Source organism: Phymastichus coffea, unplaced genomic scaffold (assembly GCF_024137745.1).
Source record: "Phymastichus coffea isolate CEN01 unplaced genomic scaffold, Cenicafe_Pcof_1.1 PCOF00055, whole genome shotgun sequence".
Classification (NCBI taxonomy): domain Eukaryota; kingdom Metazoa; phylum Arthropoda; class Insecta; order Hymenoptera; family Eulophidae; genus Phymastichus; species Phymastichus coffea.
Window position 1 is genome coordinate 472,312 of NW_026706866.1, and position 18,281 is coordinate 490,592.

At 31.8% G+C, this 18,281-nt stretch overlaps 3 protein-coding genes across 5 annotated transcripts; 1 reads left to right on the forward strand and 2 right to left on the reverse strand.

Annotated features, from left to right (window-relative positions):
• Nucleotides 1-2,098: 2,098 nt before the first annotated feature.
• Nucleotides 2,099-5,625, reverse strand: LOC131665972 (allantoinase, mitochondrial). The gene is made up of 8 exons (XM_058938275.1): nt 5,485-5,625; nt 5,243-5,412; nt 3,920-4,034; nt 3,699-3,845; nt 3,569-3,614; nt 3,266-3,362; nt 2,986-3,172; nt 2,099-2,760 (listed from the first exon to the last, which is right to left on the reverse strand). The coding sequence occupies exons 1-8, from the start codon at nt 5,623-5,625 to the stop codon at nt 2,410-2,412; spliced, it is 1,254 nt and encodes a 417-aa protein (XP_058794258.1). The 3' UTR covers nt 2,099-2,409.
• Nucleotides 5,626-6,038: 413 nt separating this feature from the next.
• Nucleotides 6,039-9,188, reverse strand: LOC131665954 (glutathione S-transferase LANCL1). 3 transcript variants are annotated; one of them, XM_058938239.1, is made up of 10 exons: nt 9,049-9,188; nt 7,960-8,063; nt 7,714-7,893; nt 7,485-7,636; nt 7,267-7,414; nt 7,067-7,207; nt 6,806-6,988; nt 6,572-6,718; nt 6,400-6,482; nt 6,039-6,310 (listed from the first exon to the last, which is right to left on the reverse strand). In XM_058938239.1, the coding sequence occupies exons 2-9, from the start codon at nt 8,041-8,043 to the stop codon at nt 6,402-6,404; spliced, it is 1,116 nt and encodes a 371-aa protein (XP_058794222.1). In that variant the 5' UTR covers nt 8,044-8,063; nt 9,049-9,188; the 3' UTR covers nt 6,039-6,310; nt 6,400-6,401. The 3 variants fall into 3 exon arrangements, with proteins under 3 accessions (XP_058794222.1, XP_058794220.1, XP_058794221.1); XM_058938237.1 differs by having other exon boundaries at nt 6,400-6,502; XM_058938238.1 differs by lacking the exon at nt 9,049-9,188 and adding an exon at nt 8,512-8,590 and having other exon boundaries at nt 6,400-6,502.
• A 147-nt stretch (nt 9,189-9,335) lies between these two features.
• On the forward strand, nt 9,336-18,025 carry LOC131665929 (calpain-7-like). Its single transcript, XM_058938189.1, has 12 exons — nt 9,336-9,675; nt 9,765-9,928; nt 9,996-10,218; nt 10,293-10,621; nt 10,717-10,849; nt 10,918-11,108; nt 11,182-11,409; nt 11,488-11,732; nt 11,808-12,016; nt 12,179-12,387; nt 17,411-17,646; nt 17,714-18,025. Exons 1-12 carry the CDS (start codon nt 9,483-9,485, stop codon nt 17,856-17,858), a joined length of 2,505 nt encoding a protein of 834 aa, XP_058794172.1. The 5' UTR covers nt 9,336-9,482; the 3' UTR covers nt 17,859-18,025.
• Nucleotides 18,026-18,281: the final 256 nt, after the last annotated feature.

Below are 18,281 nucleotides of genomic sequence, written 5' to 3' on the forward strand. Positions count from 1 at the left end.
TTACGACTCCCTCGAAGCCTGTAAACCCTCTATATAGTTTCGTTCTACAACGAGCAGCCTCTTATCGACTAGCGACTCCGTGTACATGTGTACGTGTTGGAAAACAATCCCGTACAGGCAGCTCTCTCTCTCTCTCTCTCTTTCCCTCTCTCTCGAGAAAACACCTTGAAGGTTGTACGCACCACTGCTTTTCCGGCTTTTCTTTCGCGATTATTGAAGACACATGCAATCGCTCTGGCGCGACTAGCTAGTTTTTTCTTCGACATTTGTATCACAGCCGACTGATATTGGCCGTCTGCTTGTTTACATAGAGACACAGCTTGGCGTGTACATATAGCATGACAAATTGATCGCGGTTGCCCGCGCGCTCGCCTTAATTAAACATTTGCCGCGCGAACAATCGAGCGGCGCTTATCTCTCGCACTCTTGTTTCTCATGCGGTAGAGAGAGAGAGAGAGTCGCGACAACACATCACGCAGGTGGAAAAATTGACGAAGAATGACTCATATGTGTAGAGAGAGAGAAAGAGAGACAGACAGCGCAACAAGTTCGCTCGCGCTGCCCAGGCAGCGATGGACTTCTAGAATCTTCCCAGAAAAGCTCGGTGTCTTCTTTTTTCACGCCTCCTCGCTGCATCGCCACGCGGAAAATTAATACGCGCGCGTGCGATCTTTCTATATCCCATTTCTCCGTTCCGCTCGTCTGCTATATATAAGTGGCCCGTGCTTACACGCTGTTTATTGACGCGAGAAAGAGAAAGAGAGAGACGGGAGCCAGATGCGGATCAGACTTGTTTTTTTTCACTTGTTCGCGGGAAGAGAGGGAGCAGGTGTCTGCGTGCGAAGTTCAGCAATGCGCAAAGACTTCGTATTTTGGACGGGGGGCAGGCTTGCAAGAGTAAGAAGACGAAAGTTTTGCGAACACGCGGGCGTTCTCACGTTGGTGCTCGTAACCTATAATAATATCCGAAGCTGGTACATAAGTTTCTCACTCGGCAACGTACGCGCCGGGCAAGAAAGAGCCGCTGACGTCATCGGCCGATGACGCGAGTTAGCTGCGCGCCCGGGAGAGCGAAAGGCTGATATCACGCACACGTGCAACGAACGAGACTAAAGTCCCTCTCTCTACGGCATCTTCTTCCTCTCGAATACAAATACTAATACCAATATATATATATATATATATATATATATAGTCGTAATAGCCGTTGCTTCCTCAGACCTGTGGCAAAACAAATCAGCTATCGAATCGTATTACGAAGCGTTGAAATGTCTTTGGTTCAATGTTACAGTGGATTTGTTCACGCGTGAAATAACAAACTCCGATCGTTTGCGCTAGAAAACTTGATTAATTAAATTTTTCATTCTACTAGTTTCCGAGACGCTAAGTAAATTCGAAACAGGATTTGGTTAGAAGTTCTTACAAATTTATAATTGTTTGTTTCGTCGAATGCTGATGTCTTTCGGTGTAATTTGCACCTCGTCTTATATCATAGTCATCAATTTATTTATATATATAAATGAGTAAAATTCTCGCAGTTTGGATTCCAAAAGCTTGTCTTATCATTTGATAAACAACCAGGGCGTGAAAAGCGAAAAGCCGCCGATACGACATGAGTGTCGTCGAACAAAGGCGAGTTTAGCGGTACAGGAAAAGCAGCATCGAATGAAAGGCAAAATTTGCGATTAACGTATGTACATATGTATGTGCCCATTAAATTATCATACAGCTATGACGTAATAGTGGCGATGTGACGTCAACGATTCAAATGATTCGGCTCAGCTACGCTCCGAAGTTATTTTCAAGGACAACCTGCACTACCGAAAAAAATCGGAGTCACCGATTCGGCGCTGCAGTCATCGATTATGTCGTTGCTTTTCGTTAAGGTTTGTTTATATTGCACTTCAATATCGTATATTCGTATCGTCGAGACAATTGTAATTTTGTTTTTCAGTAACGCAATAGATTATAAAAACTTTCGTACACCGATAAGACGGCGATAAATATTTAATATATCCTCGAGGCATACATAAGTTGTTAATGTAAAAAACTTTTGGTAACGAAGCAGTAATTATGCTTCCGATAAGAAGGCGTCCTCCAGCAAAAGCTGTCCCAGTGGCTGATCGCTGAACTGCCCTTTTTTGTAAACCAAGCTGCCACGAACGACAGTTGCGCACACTTTTCCGAAGAGTTTTTTTCCTATATAAGGACTGAGCTGAAATGCAATTGCTTTGCGTTACTTTCGGCTTGTATCGATTCACGGATATGGAAACATTGATCGGGTTTAGATAAATAATGTATTACAACGTGAACACGCACAGTATTTTTGTGAAGAGTTCCTGAACGTTGCACCTACAAAATCAGTTCAAATAATTATAATCGTTCTTAGCAATTTTTGATTTACATGCGTTAATAACACGAAAAATCATGCGCCAATGTCGTGTGTTCAAATACCTCGATTGTCTCATCGGGATTCCACATAACGAAATCCGCATCCATTCCAATTTGCAGAGAGCCTTTTCGACTGTCAAAGCCGCTAAGCTTAGCAGGCCCGGAACAGAGGACTCGAACGATATCTTGCAAGCCAAAATCTCGTTTTCGAGCTTCAGTCCATAGCAGTGCTAAGCCGAATTGAAGCGAAGAAATTCCTCCCCAAGCCGTCAAGTAATTCCCCTTAGTCTTGAGATCTTCCGTACAGGGTGAATGATCAGATACGACCATGTCGAGGGTATGGTCTTTCAGAGCCGCCCATAGCTCTTCCTGTCATTGCATAATACAATTTTTTTTTTTTTTTTCACACTTTTATGGAATAATTCAGTGGAAATGTTGTATATCAAATGCGAAATTAAAAATTATACTGCTTATTTGTAATACAAATCTTTTAAAATAAACGATAAATAATTTCACTATTTCAGGCTGTAGTGTATTAATTATTAAAAATATTTGCACGATAAAATGATCTTTTACTAAAAAAATATCACAAACCCTGTTAGCTTCGTTCCTAATAGGTGGACAACATTTGAACTGCGTAGCACCAGGGGGGATTTCTTCGGCTGATATAGAAAGATAATGGAAGCAAGTTTCTGCGGTCAAAGGCAGTTGCTTTTGTTTTGCTTCTCTAATTAAGCTTAATGCCATAGCCGATGATAAGTGAACTATGTGACATCGACACCTAGAGATAAAGAAAATCGCTCGATTAGATCTGCATGATTACGTGATTATCGAAATATATTATTTGAAACGCCGTTTAGAAGTTTTTTCTTACTTATAAGATTCACACCAGTTTTTGACGTTTGCTATCGCTTTAACTTCCATTATTTCGGGACAGGTTTTTAGATAAACGCCATAACTAGCAAGATCATCTGGAACAATAATTTTTTTATATAAAAATTTGGTATTTTTATACCTTATTATAACAAAAATACAAATAACGGTATCTCATCTTTTATAGTTCGTTATCTATTTTCATTTATGTAATTATAGCAATCGACAAGTGAAAAATCATTACTACTCTGAAAAGCGGTTCTAAAATTTTTAAAATAACCATACGCGTAGAGTTACACAAAACCTTGTGGAGATATTTCGACTTTCTCTTCCTCGCATTCTGCGTGAAACTGAAAAGGATATGAAAGTATAGAACGTTAGCAAGTTGATATGACACACAAAATAATTTGCAGATATTTTTATCAATGCATTACAGCCAAAGTAGTATTCAAGTGCTGCAATTCAGCCAAAGCTTGCTCCACATCTTCTTTCTGAACGTATCCAAAGTCGGGGATGCCGGAAGGAATTAGAAAACATTTAAACCCGACGACTCCGGCCTCTACAAGTGGTTTTAATTCGTGCTGCACAACGAAGGAAACAATTGTCAGCGCTAGAATATCATATTCTAGGCTATTAGTTGATCGATTTCGCTCACTCGATTTCCGGGCACAACGCCACCCCAAAAGCCGACGTCCACAAATGTTTTATTTTGCGCGGCAGCAACTTTCAATTTTAGATTTTGTACGGTTGTCGTCGGTGGCGTAGAATTCCTGATTGAAAATAATACCGCTCTTAGTTGAAATAGGTCGCATTGATATATATATATATATATATATATATATATATATATATATATATATATATATATATATATATATATAATATAAAAGACACGCACAGCTGTGCTTATTTTAAAATTATACATAATCACTTCTATATAAATTGAGAACATATTTACTGAAAATGAGGTGCTTGTTATATCTGAAAAGCCATCGTACAATGAACGAGAAATTTTTTAAGTATTGTTACTGTTAAGTAATATTTGCAACTTGTAAATCAAACGATATTACTATTTAATGCCACAGTAATATCAGTTTTATTATATGCGCATGTTATTACAGTAAAATCGTAGCATTTTCATTGTAAACTAGCGATAAATTTATGCGAATCTATATTTTTGTCTGCATTTCGTTATTCAAAACAATAAACCGATAAGCTTATTGTAACAATACTCGTCCGTGACATTGCTGTCAATGGTCTTTATGACATTGCTGTCAATGCTCTCTAGATGATTTTTTACATATATCTCGTTTTTTATACGTGGATAAATTTCATCTTATCGGTTACCGTTTCTCTGATAAGCTCTCACATATATTTACGCAATTCCATCGAGGATTGATAGTGTACAAAAAATACGTGCTGCGAGCACTAAAAAAACGTAAATTTATCGATACATATCTACAGTTGATGATTTTGATTATGACATACAAATTCGGATAATATAATAAATCTTTAAAAGCATTTATAAAAGTGAATACCCCTCATACGTGAAATAAATAAAGTTTGAAATGCAAAAATGGTAAACCTGAAATATAACATCGAATTTAAAGATTTTTTTTGAAAAGTTAACACACATAAACAATTAATATCAATTCATTTCTGTCGTAAAATTGACTGCCAAATCAATTAAAATAATTTTGAATGGTTTTAAGAATTTGAGCTTATCTGTATTTCACTTCTTTATTTTAAGAAAATGAAAATTAGCTATGAAAATTATACACTCATTTAGAAAGAATCCTTTCACCAAAGTTAAAACTTATTACAGTTATTACAATCCCACTGTTCACTTTCTTTTCGTAATTTCTTTGCGCAACAATTACCTTGTTTTATTTAAGGCGCGTTCAGTTTAGTGACTATAATCACTGCAAACAAATTTTCATAAATAAAAGTTTTCCGTGAAACTATAAAGTAATCTTACAGAGGCATATCTATAAGTGTAGTTACTCCTCCGGCAGCTGCAGCTCGTGTTGCCGTCCAAAAACCTTCCCACTGAGTACGACCTGGTTCATTGATATGTACGTGAGAATCAACTATACCAGGCATTAAAACTAAATTGCCAAAATCTTCACATTCAGCCCCTGCATATCTCTAATAAGACAGATTATCCTTAACATTTTTTTCTCCTTAACAAGATTTTGTTTCTTACGATAACAAAATTACTTCTATTGCTGAGTTGATTTCACTGTCATTATTAAGAGTAATTATATTTTCAATTATTCCGTTAGACACAACAAGAACCGCCGGTTTGACGCCTTCAGGTAAAACCGTTCGTCTGGATACGAATAATTTAGTGCAGTTCATTTTTCAGTCTAGTCACGCTATCGAACCGTCAATAAAGCAACGAAGCCAAGTGCAACGTCTTATATATAATTGAGAGAAGCTTATCTCTTCAAGGGTGATAAAAAGTTCGATGGAAGTGCACGCTCGTAATTAAAATGCTCCACGCACTATATCTAGCCATAAAGTCAGAAATCAACAACAGATCATACCGCTTTAACGTAATTTGGATAGTTTGAGACTTATTCCTTATTGTTATGATTCTACAGCAAAAATGCATAATATGTTAAAGTAAAATATCAAAGAAATAAATTGTCATGCTCTTTATTTTAAAATTGATGTTCAATAGGAATTATAATCTTACGTATTTTCGAATAAGAATAAAATATAAAGTGGTACTTAATAGTCTTTATTTTTAAAATATGTTAGGTTCGGAGACTCTACGTACGGGTTTTCTAAGAATATTATTTTGAATATTCGTTTAAAAATGATGATCAAATTTGGGAGCACTAATACAATTCAATTTTAAAGATATTTATGTATGAAATAAAATAGAAAATATATATTTAATGAGATGAAGCATACATGTGAGTAAATGACTAAAGCGAAAAATTCTTTAATAAGATTCTATTCTATAAAGTATAACCAGGAAATTTAGCATCATTTGGCTTTTGAATGTCAACAAGAAAATAAATTGTTCCTGCTAAACCTGAAAAAAAAATATTATGTTGTATATTATAAAGAGATTCGTTATTCCCGTGCATAGTCATGAGAATATTTTAAACATAAATTAAATACCCTCAAATAGAGAAAATGGACGATCGGCTGGTCTTCTCTGATGAGTATCGTAATCTAAGCACCAGTCGGCAAACTTGCAAGCTCTGTAAAGATATTTGGGATCCTGAAATTAATAGTTTTCATGATTTTATTTTAAATAAAATAAAATACTATTTTTAATGTGATAAAAAACCTTCGTTAATTGGAAAAGATTTAAAAACGAATAAGCATTTCCAGCAACTCCGTGACATATACCGCATCCTTTTTTCAGTAATCCACGTTGCCATATAACTTCTCCACATTGCACAGCGGTATCCAAATACTGCTCTTTTTGAAATATCTTGGAAAATAAAATTGAAAATAAGTGTTTTTTTAAACGTCATAGTAATTTCAAAAAGACAAGCACAACTGAAAATGTTTGTTTTACTTCGTATGCTAAAGTGAATAACATAGTCATTGAAGGTGCTCCATGACACCAATGTACTAATTTATCTGTCGTACTGCCTACAGATGAAAGAAAGTTTCCAGATGGGTATTTCAATTTCTCAAGCCATTGTAATGAAGGCTCTATTTCATTTTTTAATTGATCTTCTGTGAGGTATTGTTTAGCCTAGAAAATTATATTTTACAATAGTTTAATGTAAAACTTTAAATAAAATAAAACAGAATCTTGTAAAATGATATTTACTTGCAATAATAAATACAATATTCCAGCCAAGCCATGAGCTCCACCCAAATATTCAGAATCGTGCCACATATACATCAAGGGAGAATTGATCCCGCGAGCTTTTGCATAATTATTTCCTGAACTCAATATACATTGTATTACCTGAAAAACATAGTAAATGTTGGCAAATATTCTACATTAAAAATACTAAGTAAGCAAACCTGTTTGATTAAATCTTCTTCTATGGGAGCCGGCAATATATGTTTGTTCACAAACAATAATGAGTATAAGTATCCTACCCTACCATAAAGTAATTCATCAGGCAAGCCGCTACTATCATCAACAACATATGATGATAATGCTTTCAATCTAAAAAAATAACATTAAAGTTAACAATACAGTTTAAAAAATGACAACCTAATTAATTTCAATAATTAACTTAGAAATCAAATTTTTTGACTCTTCTTTATCAACATGCAAATGATAAATTACTGCTCCCAAAGCAATAGGACCGGCATTACCAGTCAAAAATGTCACATGTCTTTTGCCTCTTAACCCATCAAGACATTTTCCTATTAATTCTCCAGCTCTCTATAAATAAAAACATTTTCTACATGAAATACAATAAAGTAAATTAATTTGCTTAAAAGCATAGATTTTTAACTTACAGTAATATAATTTTGATCTTCAAAATATTTGCCATAGTGGTAAAGGGTATAAGCAACTCCAGGCAACCCTGTGTAAAGAGATGTATCATCTTTACTGTACCAATATCTTTTATGATCTTCCAATCTTTGTAATAATAATTTTGTCCCTACAGTCAATTTTTCTCGAAATTCGTCATTAATCTGAACAGTAATGTCTTTCATTAAAATTACTTGTATACAGAATTATTAATAAATTTTCGTACTAACGTCTTTGCCACTGTTATTTAGAACCGTTTTTGATTTGCCTTCTGAATAATCTTCATAAGGATTAGTGATATGGCGACCATCCATTCTTGAACTATAGTAATTACCTGAAAAAAATATTATCTTTAAGTTGTAACATCTTTTTTTTTCGTCTTCGGACCACACAACAAATTTAACAGTATTTTCAGTTCAATTCCAATTTCAGTTTGTTAAAAAATATATTAATTACGCAGTATAAGGGCACAATTTGTGTCATTCGCAAGTAGAACCCGCACAAATAAATTTCGTAAAAACTTAATTTGATAATAAGAATTCCGTTTTTATTTACGATTTAAAAAAAAATACAATTTTGGCGTTTTTCCGACTTGGTCAACACAATCGGGCAAATCGACTTAGCTGTTACGTTTCCCTTTATATGATAATAAATTTAGTAAATAAGTAACAAAAGTGGTGTCTAAGCATTCAAATCAATGTTAGTGATTAATTCATAGGAACCATGATGATTTCAATTGTTAACACACAATATCAAACATTTTGTATCACAAACTTTCTTACTAGATTTTAAAACATTGGAACGTTTATGATGCAGAAAAAATGAATAAGAAATGTTGGACAACTTGTTTATGACATTACATGTTCTAATATATTTATAATATAATAACATTTCTGCCACAATAATTCATGGATATAATTGAAACGGTATTTTCCACTAATCATCTCCTTTTAAATCAAATTTTTATTGTATCTGTAAAATGGTATATTATATAAAAAAATGTATATGTTCACTGACAACCATATTTCTACTTTGATAACTTACGCAGTTCTCAAAATTTAATTTGTTTACAAATTACGAAAATCACAATATAACCTAACTTTAATTGTGTTGTTTGCACCTTAACTGTTTATACAAATTATAATACAAATTTATTTGATGCCTACATCAAATTGTTTGTTAATTAGTGAATTTGTAAATAACTTTTTTCATTAATACGCGTTAATACAATAAAATACAATTAAAACGTTTCCCATAGGCCTTCGCTTGCCGGTTACTTTCATTTGTTGATCATATTACACAAACTATAACGTATTTACCTATATTTCAAAATTTAATTGAGTTTAATAACGTAGTTTTAAATAAATCTGCTCTCACAGAATTAAAAAATGTTTAGTTTTCAAAGTTTTTCACAACAATAATATTTATTTCAGCTATTCTGCAACAGCTAGTGCATAGTAAAAGCACACAGCGTAACTACACAGTATAATCTGTGTGTGCGTGAGTGACAGTATTGTAACGTTTGTCAACATAACCTCTAAAGAAAAACAATGCATACCTCTCGCGAATCTTATGTATATATGTAGTATATAGCAGTAGCAGACACCAGTTTTAGCTGTGATGATGACTAATAAAATGAAAATCTAATGAGTCGCATTGTTAAGTTATTTGCATTAGAAGAAAGAGTTATGTTAATACTAAGAAATTTAAGATTTTTCTGAATATCTTACACCTAGCTATTGAGTATAAACAAATGGATCAAACACTGGAAGCTGCATTGGATGCAGCAAGAAGAGCAGTAGATTTTGACAAAAATGAACAGTATCAACAGGCTGTTTATTATTATTCCGTTGCTGTACGACTTTTAAATAATTTATCAACCGTACCTGCATTAGCAGAGAAGTGTACAGAGTATCAAGATAGAATAGCAGAATTACAAAACTTAAGTGAGTTTTGATCAAAACTTGTGTTTATATTATGTATATATCTACGATTTTTATTCAGATATTCAAAAAAACGAAAATAAATTTTTTAGTTTTAGATGAAGAAAGAAAAAAACATGAATCAGAAATACCCACTGAAACTGAACTACAAAAATGTAAATTTTTACTCAATCAAGCTCTTGATGCTGACGAAGCAGGTTTTAAAGAAGAAGCTATAAAACTTTATACAAATGCTGCAGAACTAGGCCTGAAAGCTGTATGATTTAATTTCATTTTATAGCAATATGTAGATAAAAATTAATTTAAATTTAATTTATATTTAGAAAGCAACAAGTAATGAAAAAACTAAAATTACAAATCTTGTTCGTCATGCTTTGGATAGAGCTGAATCATTAAAAGGAATAAAAAAAAATGAGGTAGAAACAGTTATACCAAATTTGCCATCAGTACCTGAAACAGAACTTCCCATAGATGATGAATCTATAGAGAATGAACCAAATGAACCACCACCTATTAATACTACTGCTACATCACAAACTAGTCCAGGTATTAAACAATAATAAATAATAAAAAATGTTTTTTAATTTTTTATTAACTAACAAAAAAATATCTTATTTCAGTATCATCAAGACCAAGCAAACCTCCTTTGCATAGAGGCAGTAGTGCTCATTTGAAAGTCACTGGAGGAAGTGGAAATTATACAGAAGAAGAGAAAAGAGTTTTATTACATAGCTCACATATTAATGATAATGAATTTGTGCCTTTTATGAATGTAGATTTATCAGAACGATTCCAATATGCAATTCCATTTACTGATAAAGATGGATTATTAGAGTTATCACCAAAACAAAAACCTGACTTTGCCCGATGGAGCCGGCCAGAAGAAATTTTTTCAGAGCCTAAAATGGTCATGAATCATGTTGTTGACTATCACAGTATCAAACAAACGGTAAAATTTCGAAATACTATTAAATTGTTACAGCGTTTTTAATTTAACATTTTTAATTTTAAAATATTTAATCAAAAGAAAAATTTTTTACGTAGGTGGTATCTGATTGTTCATTTGTTGCTTCTTTAGCAGTGAGTGCACAGTATGAGAAAAAATTTGGTAGAAGACTTATTACTTCAATTATTTATCCCAAAAATAAAAATAAAGAACCAATTTATAATCCATTTGGTAAATTATGAACCTAAATTTACTACAGCCTGTACTTCTACACTTCATTGACATTATTTTATTTACAGGAAAATATATGATTAAGCTACATATCAATGGTATTCCAAGAAAAGTTGTGATAGATGATTTACTACCTGTTAGTCATTATAATCAACTACTATGTTCTTACTCCAACAACAGAGGAGAACTTTGGATTTCTTTGTTGGAAAAAGCTTATATGAAAGTTATGGGAGGGTATGATTTTCCTGGTTCTAATAGTGTAAGTTGCTAATTTTTAAATTATTTTATTAAAGTTTGCTAGAAAAAAAGTTAAAATTATTATAACATTTTAGAATATAGATTTGCATGCTCTTACTGGCTGGATACCAGAAAGATGGGCAATACGACCTAATGAGCCAGATTTTAATAAAGAAAATTTGTTTGATACTTTACTTTTAAGACTTCATAAAGGAGACACATTGGTTACAGTTGCAACAGGAGATCTATCAGATGCCGATGCAGATCGTACCGGCCTAGTTCCTAGTCACGCTTATGCAGTTTTGGACGTTAGAAAAGTCAATGTCAGTGAGAAAACTTACTAATATTCTTAATCAAAGTTAAACTTGTAAATTCATTTTAATGATCTCAAATTTGTTTAGGGAGAAAAATTGTTGCAGCTAAAAAATCCTTGGTCGCATTTAAGGTGGCGAGGGAATTTTTCTGAACTTGATACTAATCATTGGACTGCAGAGCTCCGAGAAACTTTAAATTATGATCCTGATTCGGCGGCTCAATTTGACAACGGTATATTTTGGATTGATTTCGACAGTATTTGTCATTTCTTTGATGTTTTCTACTTTAACTGGAATCCTGCATTATTCAATTATACTTATTGTATTCATCAGTAAGTTCAAGTAAATTTAGAATTATCTGTTTGTTGTTTGAAAAACATTATTTATTTTAATATATTTAATTGCAGAATGTGGAAAGCTGGAACTGGTCCCGTAAAAGATGCATTTAATATTGGTGATAATCCGCAATTTTTACTGGAAGTACAGCCTGATGTTAACGGTTCAGTATGGATTTTATTAACAAGGCACATTACTGACATAGCAGATTTTCGACAAAATCAGGAATATATTACGCTCTATGTATATCAGAATGATGGAAAAAGAGTCTATTACCCAAGTGAGTTATTTTCCATTATACTATAAAACAGAACAAATATTTTTAATAAAATCATAATAATAATAATAAATCGATAACTTAAAAATTGCATTCGATCACGGATTGTTTTAATATAAAAAATTATAGTTGATTAAAATATAAAAATAAAAAATATTCTTATAGATTATCCCCTGCCTTATATCGATGGAGTGAAAATAAATAGCCCACATTACTTGTGTAAGATTAACCTTGGGCAAAGTCGAGATAAACGTTATACTTTGGTAGTATCTCAATATGAAAAAACAAATACTATTTATTATACGTTAAGGGCATACGGAACATCGCCTTTTACGCTTCGAAAGATAGCGGAACCCTACAAGTTTGAAAAAGAGGTAATTTACATTTTACTACTTTTTATGTAAGTTAATAAATAATTTAAAAGATATGAACAACAAATATTGATCTTGTGATATAAATTAATTTTTATGAGCTATAACTTCATTTAATAATATATTTATGATATATCGCATCTCAAAGCAATGTTCGTAGAAAAATATCTATTATTGTTGTTCACGATTTATTGATACCAATAATTATGCTGCATTACTTTCAACGGTATGTATAAAAAAATACTGCTTTTTGTTCTAGTATTTGAGTGATTAATCTGTTTTAAAATAACAGTGGAAGAGTATGATTTTTATAACGTGGTGAACAAAATTTAGACAAAATTTACGTATCTTAACAAAACATCAAAATATAATCAATAACATTTTGTTATTTTAATTGAATAAGTTGTTTATTACATAAAAATTTGATAGGAATTTTCATTTTCTTGACCGGTTTATTAAGAGGACTTTTGATTCATAGCTTAGTTCGTAATTCGGTTTAGTTATTTTCAACGGGATGATTAAACGGAACATCTATTAAAACAAGTAACTAATTGTATATGATATTGTTATACCGTGAAACCTAAAATTATTATGTTTATCGAAATTCCTTCATACGTCGCTCATCTCCCGATGTAAAAGTACGAAGTGATATACTATAAAAAAGAGTAATATAGTATATATACTACGTTACAAGAACGGGAAAACATTATTCGATTTTTTATGACGTATTCGCCCAAGTCAGAATAACATTTTTATTTGAGATTTCCTTCTAACAAATATGTCTTTTCTTGACATGGAACACGTATCGTAATGTACCATTGTGTTCTATCGCAGCGGGTGATAAATCACGTTCTCACTCGTACACGACATCCAAGTTTATGCTCTTTTTCACTGAGTATAATCTACGTATACGTGTGCTAAGCACGCGAAACGTATTCAGTACCTAGTTTGTAAATAGTTAAGGTTATTAAAATGTAAAAATCCAAATAGTATATCGTAACACAATCAAAAATTGTTTTGTTTTATTTTGATTAATTTATGAAATAATTTCATCACAAAGAACCAAATTTGTTTGATGAAGTAGTACTCGGGCACTGTGCTTTATTATAAAAGTTTTCTCGTGTTTTCCAATTAAATGCACCTCGTGTAAATCATGAGAAAATAGAATAGACATTTCGATCAAATAATTTTAAACATGTCAAAATATTTTGAGCAAAAAATTGTATTGTGTACAAGCATCATTAAAATTAACATTTCCATTTCCAAACACGCATCAATGCACTTGCAGTCTATGAATTTATAGTCTGAATTTTATTTTTAAACATATATATATTTTTGGCTTCTGTTTGAATAAATGTCATTGTCCTCAAACATATAGCACATTACTATTATATCTTTTACTAAAACAAACATTTTAAATTTTTCAAAAACTGCAAAATGTAATATTTCGATACATTATTTAACGAAAATAATGAAAGAGGTTAGGAAGAAGGAGAAAGGGAATATTATCTCCGATCAATATCAAGAATATTAAATATGAATAATAAAGGGATAATGGCCATTACGGGTTTCCTATAATTGCTTACCTGAACCGTCATCATTAGGTGTTACAGTGCAGTAAGGTCATAAATTTTTGTACCTCAACCGAGACTAATCATTGTTTGACGATTTTATGGCAGCCTTTTCTTCTTATTAATTTAATTAAATAATTTAAAAACTAGACCTGATTACCAATAGAATTTATATTTGTACATTGCACCAACGTTTTGTTTTAATCGGAAATACAAATAAAAACTAGGCTTAAAAATTGTTATTACAAAAAATATTTTTTTTAATAATTTTATGAAAAATATCTACTAGATTCATTAACGACGATTATTCATTATATATTGAAGATATAAGAATTAAACCACAATATAACTGCCATACCGTACTAATTCAAAAGTGGACAAATCATTCAAGGATTCGCTTACAAAATATATCCAAACTATATACACTGCTGTCAGATGACTTTTGCCCACCCTAGACCAAACTTGGTAAAACTTCAAAGATTTATATCTCGGCTCCAAAACATGCTACAGCAACCGACGGGATATGATTTTAAAGGTCTTTTGTAGAGCATTTAAATCATATGAAATACATATATGATTTTCTTTTTTTATAGATTGTGCGACATTATAAATAAAATCAATTTTTTCCGTCTTTTTTCTCCACTTTAAAGCGATGTACTTTTGCGGTAAGTTATCGGACAAGAAAACTAGACATATCATTCCAAAGCTCATTTGAAAAGCTGCAAAATCCATGTGCGAGAAAATTTTTGAAATTTGTTTGTTACGAGCTACATATCGTTTTACAGAAAACTGACCTTTTTATAAAATTCGTTGTATCTCTGAAAGTTGTGATTATGAAAAATACTGTAATAGAAAAAATGTTATATTTTTCAAGGATTAACTACCTATTAATTGGAAATATAAAAAACAAACATTTTTTTTTGCATTTTAATAAATTTTAAGCAAAAAATTGTGTTTAATGTATAAAATTATTATATAAAAGAAAATTTAGATTATTAACAACGAAAATAACACAATTGCTATATTAATTTGTCAATTCCTTTTCATTTTTTAATGTGAAACAAATTTTTTTAATAACACAAATTAATTTTTTAACATATAAAACGTCGCAGTACAAACATGCACAGAAATTGTTGAAGTTTCAATTTTATATCAAACTAGCTACACTTTTTAATACTAATCATCATCGACTGACTACATTTTTAACACTAATAATAAACTATAACAAAACCAATACATAAATTGAACGTTTTTTTAATTTAACATTTTTTTTCTTTGTCTATTCGAATTTTCTTTTGTATTATGTATTTATACATTAAACACATTTTTTTGTCTAAAAAAATTATTAAAAAATTAAAAAAAAATGTTTGTTTTTTATATTTCCAATTAATAGGCAGTTAATCCTTGAAAAATGTAACATATTTTTCTCTTACAGTATTTTTCATAATCACAACTTTCAGAGATACAACAGATTTTATAAAAAGGTCAGTTTTTTGTAAAACGATATGTAGCTCGTAAAAAACAAGTTTCAAAAATTTTCTCGCATATGAATTTTGTAGCTTTTCAAATGAGCTTTTGAATGATATGTCTAGTTTTCTTGTCCGATAACTTCCCGAAAAAGTACATCGCTTTAAAATTCGAGAGAAAAGACGGAAAAATTGATTTTATTCATATGTATTTCATACGGTTCGAAAGCTCTACAAAAGACCTTTAAAATCATATCCCGCTGGTTGCTGTAGCATGTTTTGGAGCCGAGATATAAATCTTTGAAGTTTTACTAAGATTGGTCTAGGGTGGGCAAAAGTCATCCGATGGCAATGTATATAGTTTGGATATACTTTGTAAGCGAATCCTTGAATGATTTGTCCACTTTTTAATTAGTACGGTATGTCAGTTATATTGTGGTTTAATTCTTATATCTTCAATATATAATGAATAATCGTCGTTAATGAATCTGGTAGAATTTTTTAATAAAATTATTAAAAAAATACTTTTTGTTCTAATAATATCTAAACCTACTTTTTATTTGCATTTATGACTAAAACAAAACGTTGATGCAACATACAAATATAAATAATATTGGAAATCAGGTCTAGTTTTTAAATTATTTTATGAAGAAAGGGCTGCCATAAAATCGTCAAACGATGCTTCGTTACGGTCTAGGTAGGAAAATATAGAAAAAAAAAATCATCAGTAAATCGGACAAACAGGAAAAAATCTTATGTGCTATAAGACCCCGGTCCCATAGCTACGTATGAATGCGGACGGATATGGACGCGAATCGCAACTCTAGTAACATCATTAAAAATACTAGTTCGATTATTTAGTACCAACACTACCGGTAGTGAGTAAAAGTGACTGTTGTTTAAAACTGAAGCGCCGAACGTACCACATTTAATGTTCAAATGTCAGGTCTACAATTTACTTTTCAAATTTTCATGAATATTGCTTATTGATGAGTATGCTAATGTAAAAAAAGTTTTTGGGATGATTAATACATATCATTTATATATATTTTCTTCTTCTTCTCATATATATAAGTACTTCCATAAAATTAAGGCCTAATTCCACTAATTGTAGTTGAAAGTCTATCAATTCTCTATCATTTGTTATCTTATAGACTGCAATAATGTAAAGGTTAGATAAGCGTTCATTAAATGTGGTATGTTCGACGCTACAGTTTTAAACAACAGTTACTTTTGCTCACTACCGGTAGTGTTGGCACTAAATAATCGAACTAGATATTTTTAGTGATGTTACTAGAGTTGCGATTCGCGTCCGTATCCGTCCGCATTTGTACGTAGCTATGGGACCGGGGTCTAAGATACTGTCACATTTTCTTCCTTTGTCTCAAACATGGATGTGGCGTGTGCTTTTGAAGACATGATTTTCTTTCGGTTACTAAAATGTTCAACTCCAAATGATGATTTATTAATTTCGAAACTTCCTGCAGTCCTTACTTCATGAAATTTAGAAGCTAAACCCGTTTGCAAGCCAAAATGAGACGTGGTTTTCAAAAAAGTGGCTACACCGAATTCTTAGATAGTTTTGATCGAGTTATGGATTTCAATGCGTTAATTGCGCTTTTCTGACAGTACAAACATTAATAGCAGCAAACCTCGCGAATTAGTACGTGTAGCGTAAAATTGAAATCAACCCTACGTGTTTACAAGTATATTGAGCACGTTTTATAAAATACCTAGATTTACAAGCTCATTACAATCCAAAAACGTTCCCGCTGAATACATTTTTTCAAATACGACCTATGCTATAAATTCTCTGTCGATAAAAAAAGGGTGAAACAATGTGCACCAAATTTGAAGCAATAATGTCTATACGGTCATGAATTCACGTCCATTAAGCAACTTATCCTAAATTTTTAAAACGCCAATGACTTTATTTCTAAGTTAAGCTAGCCAGTTTAATTTTTTGCAATGTATTTTTGCTACCTATAGATCAAAGACGGTCAATGGAAAGGTGTTAGCGCTGGAGGATGCGGAAATCACCCAGCAACTTACGTTCACAATCCTAGATACCAATTAGTTCTTGAAAGCTCAAATAATAATAATTGGTTGCTTATTATTCTGAAAGGACCAAAACAATATCAGATCGGATTTGAAATTTTGACGGTAATTCTGAATGATCCCGAATCTCCCACAGCCTTCAAAAGTAAAACTTCTGGACCTTTCCGGTATGAACTCCACCTTGATCACATTCGAATACATCTTCGTATGATCTAATTGCAATATCAATTTCAGCTCCGGTTTTGTTTATCTTGAACTAGTGGATGTGCCTGCGGGAATCTACAATGTCATTCCATCGACATTTTTACCAGGACAAGAGGGACCTTTCTTCTTGACTTTCAAATCGTCGTCCAACTTACAAATAAGTCGATTGCAGTAAAACTATACTGTTACCCATACAAATTTTTAAGCTTTGTAAAATAAAATTTTTCTGTAATTTATCATAAAAAATCTACTGATTTTAACTAAACTCTGAATGCAACTAATTCAAACTACATTTCTCTGTGTAATATTGTAAATAGACTCCCAAGTTTTAGAATAATTACTAATATATCATGTTTGCAACAAACTATTAGTAGTGTACATTTTTTTATTGAAACAATTCTTGTCATCCACGATAATAACATCGTTATGCGATTAGTACGTCAATCCATCATTCTAATAATAGAATAAAGAAAGTTTGCATAATATTACGTAATATTTTTCAACATGACGTCATGACTGGATGAAGAAATCTCGTTAACGAAAATTAATCGAAGAATCATACAATCGGTAAAATTCCACGACTTCCAATCGTATGCAT

What these genes read in the sequence shown, in the direction of transcription:
- LOC131665972 (XM_058938275.1), bottom strand. Translation starts at nt 5,625, where the DNA reads ATGAACTGCACTAAATTATTCGTATCCAGACGAACGGTTTTACCTGAA. An exon ending in AAATCAACTCAGCAATAGAA is followed by an intron (nt 5,413 to 5,484) that starts GTAATTTTGTTA and finishes CTGTCTTATTAG; the next exon opens with AGATATGCAGGGGCTGAATG. An exon ending in ACTTGAATACTACTTTGGCT is followed by an intron (nt 3,615 to 3,698) that starts GTAATGCATTGA and finishes TATCCTTTTCAG; the next exon opens with TTTCACGCAGAATGCGAGGA.
- LOC131665954 (XM_058938237.1), bottom strand. Translation starts at nt 8,043, where the DNA reads ATGGATGGTCGCCATATCACTAATCCTTATGAAGATTATTCAGAAGGC. An exon ending in TAAATAACAGTGGCAAAGAC is followed by an intron (nt 7,894 to 7,959) that starts GTTAGTACGAAA and finishes ATTACTGTTCAG; the next exon opens with ATTAATGACGAATTTCGAGA. An exon ending in TCAAAAAATTTGATTTCTAA is followed by an intron (nt 7,415 to 7,484) that starts GTTAATTATTGA and finishes TTATTTTTTTAG; the next exon opens with ATTGAAAGCATTATCATCAT.
- LOC131665929 (XM_058938189.1), top strand. Translation starts at nt 9,483, where the DNA reads ATGGATCAAACACTGGAAGCTGCATTGGATGCAGCAAGAAGAGCAGTA. An exon ending in CCTACAAGTTTGAAAAAGAG is followed by an intron (nt 12,388 to 17,410) that starts GTAATTTACATT and finishes TGCTACCTATAG; the next exon opens with ATCAAAGACGGTCAATGGAA. An exon ending in AAAACTTCTGGACCTTTCCG is followed by an intron (nt 17,647 to 17,713) that starts GTATGAACTCCA and finishes TATCAATTTCAG; the next exon opens with CTCCGGTTTTGTTTATCTTG.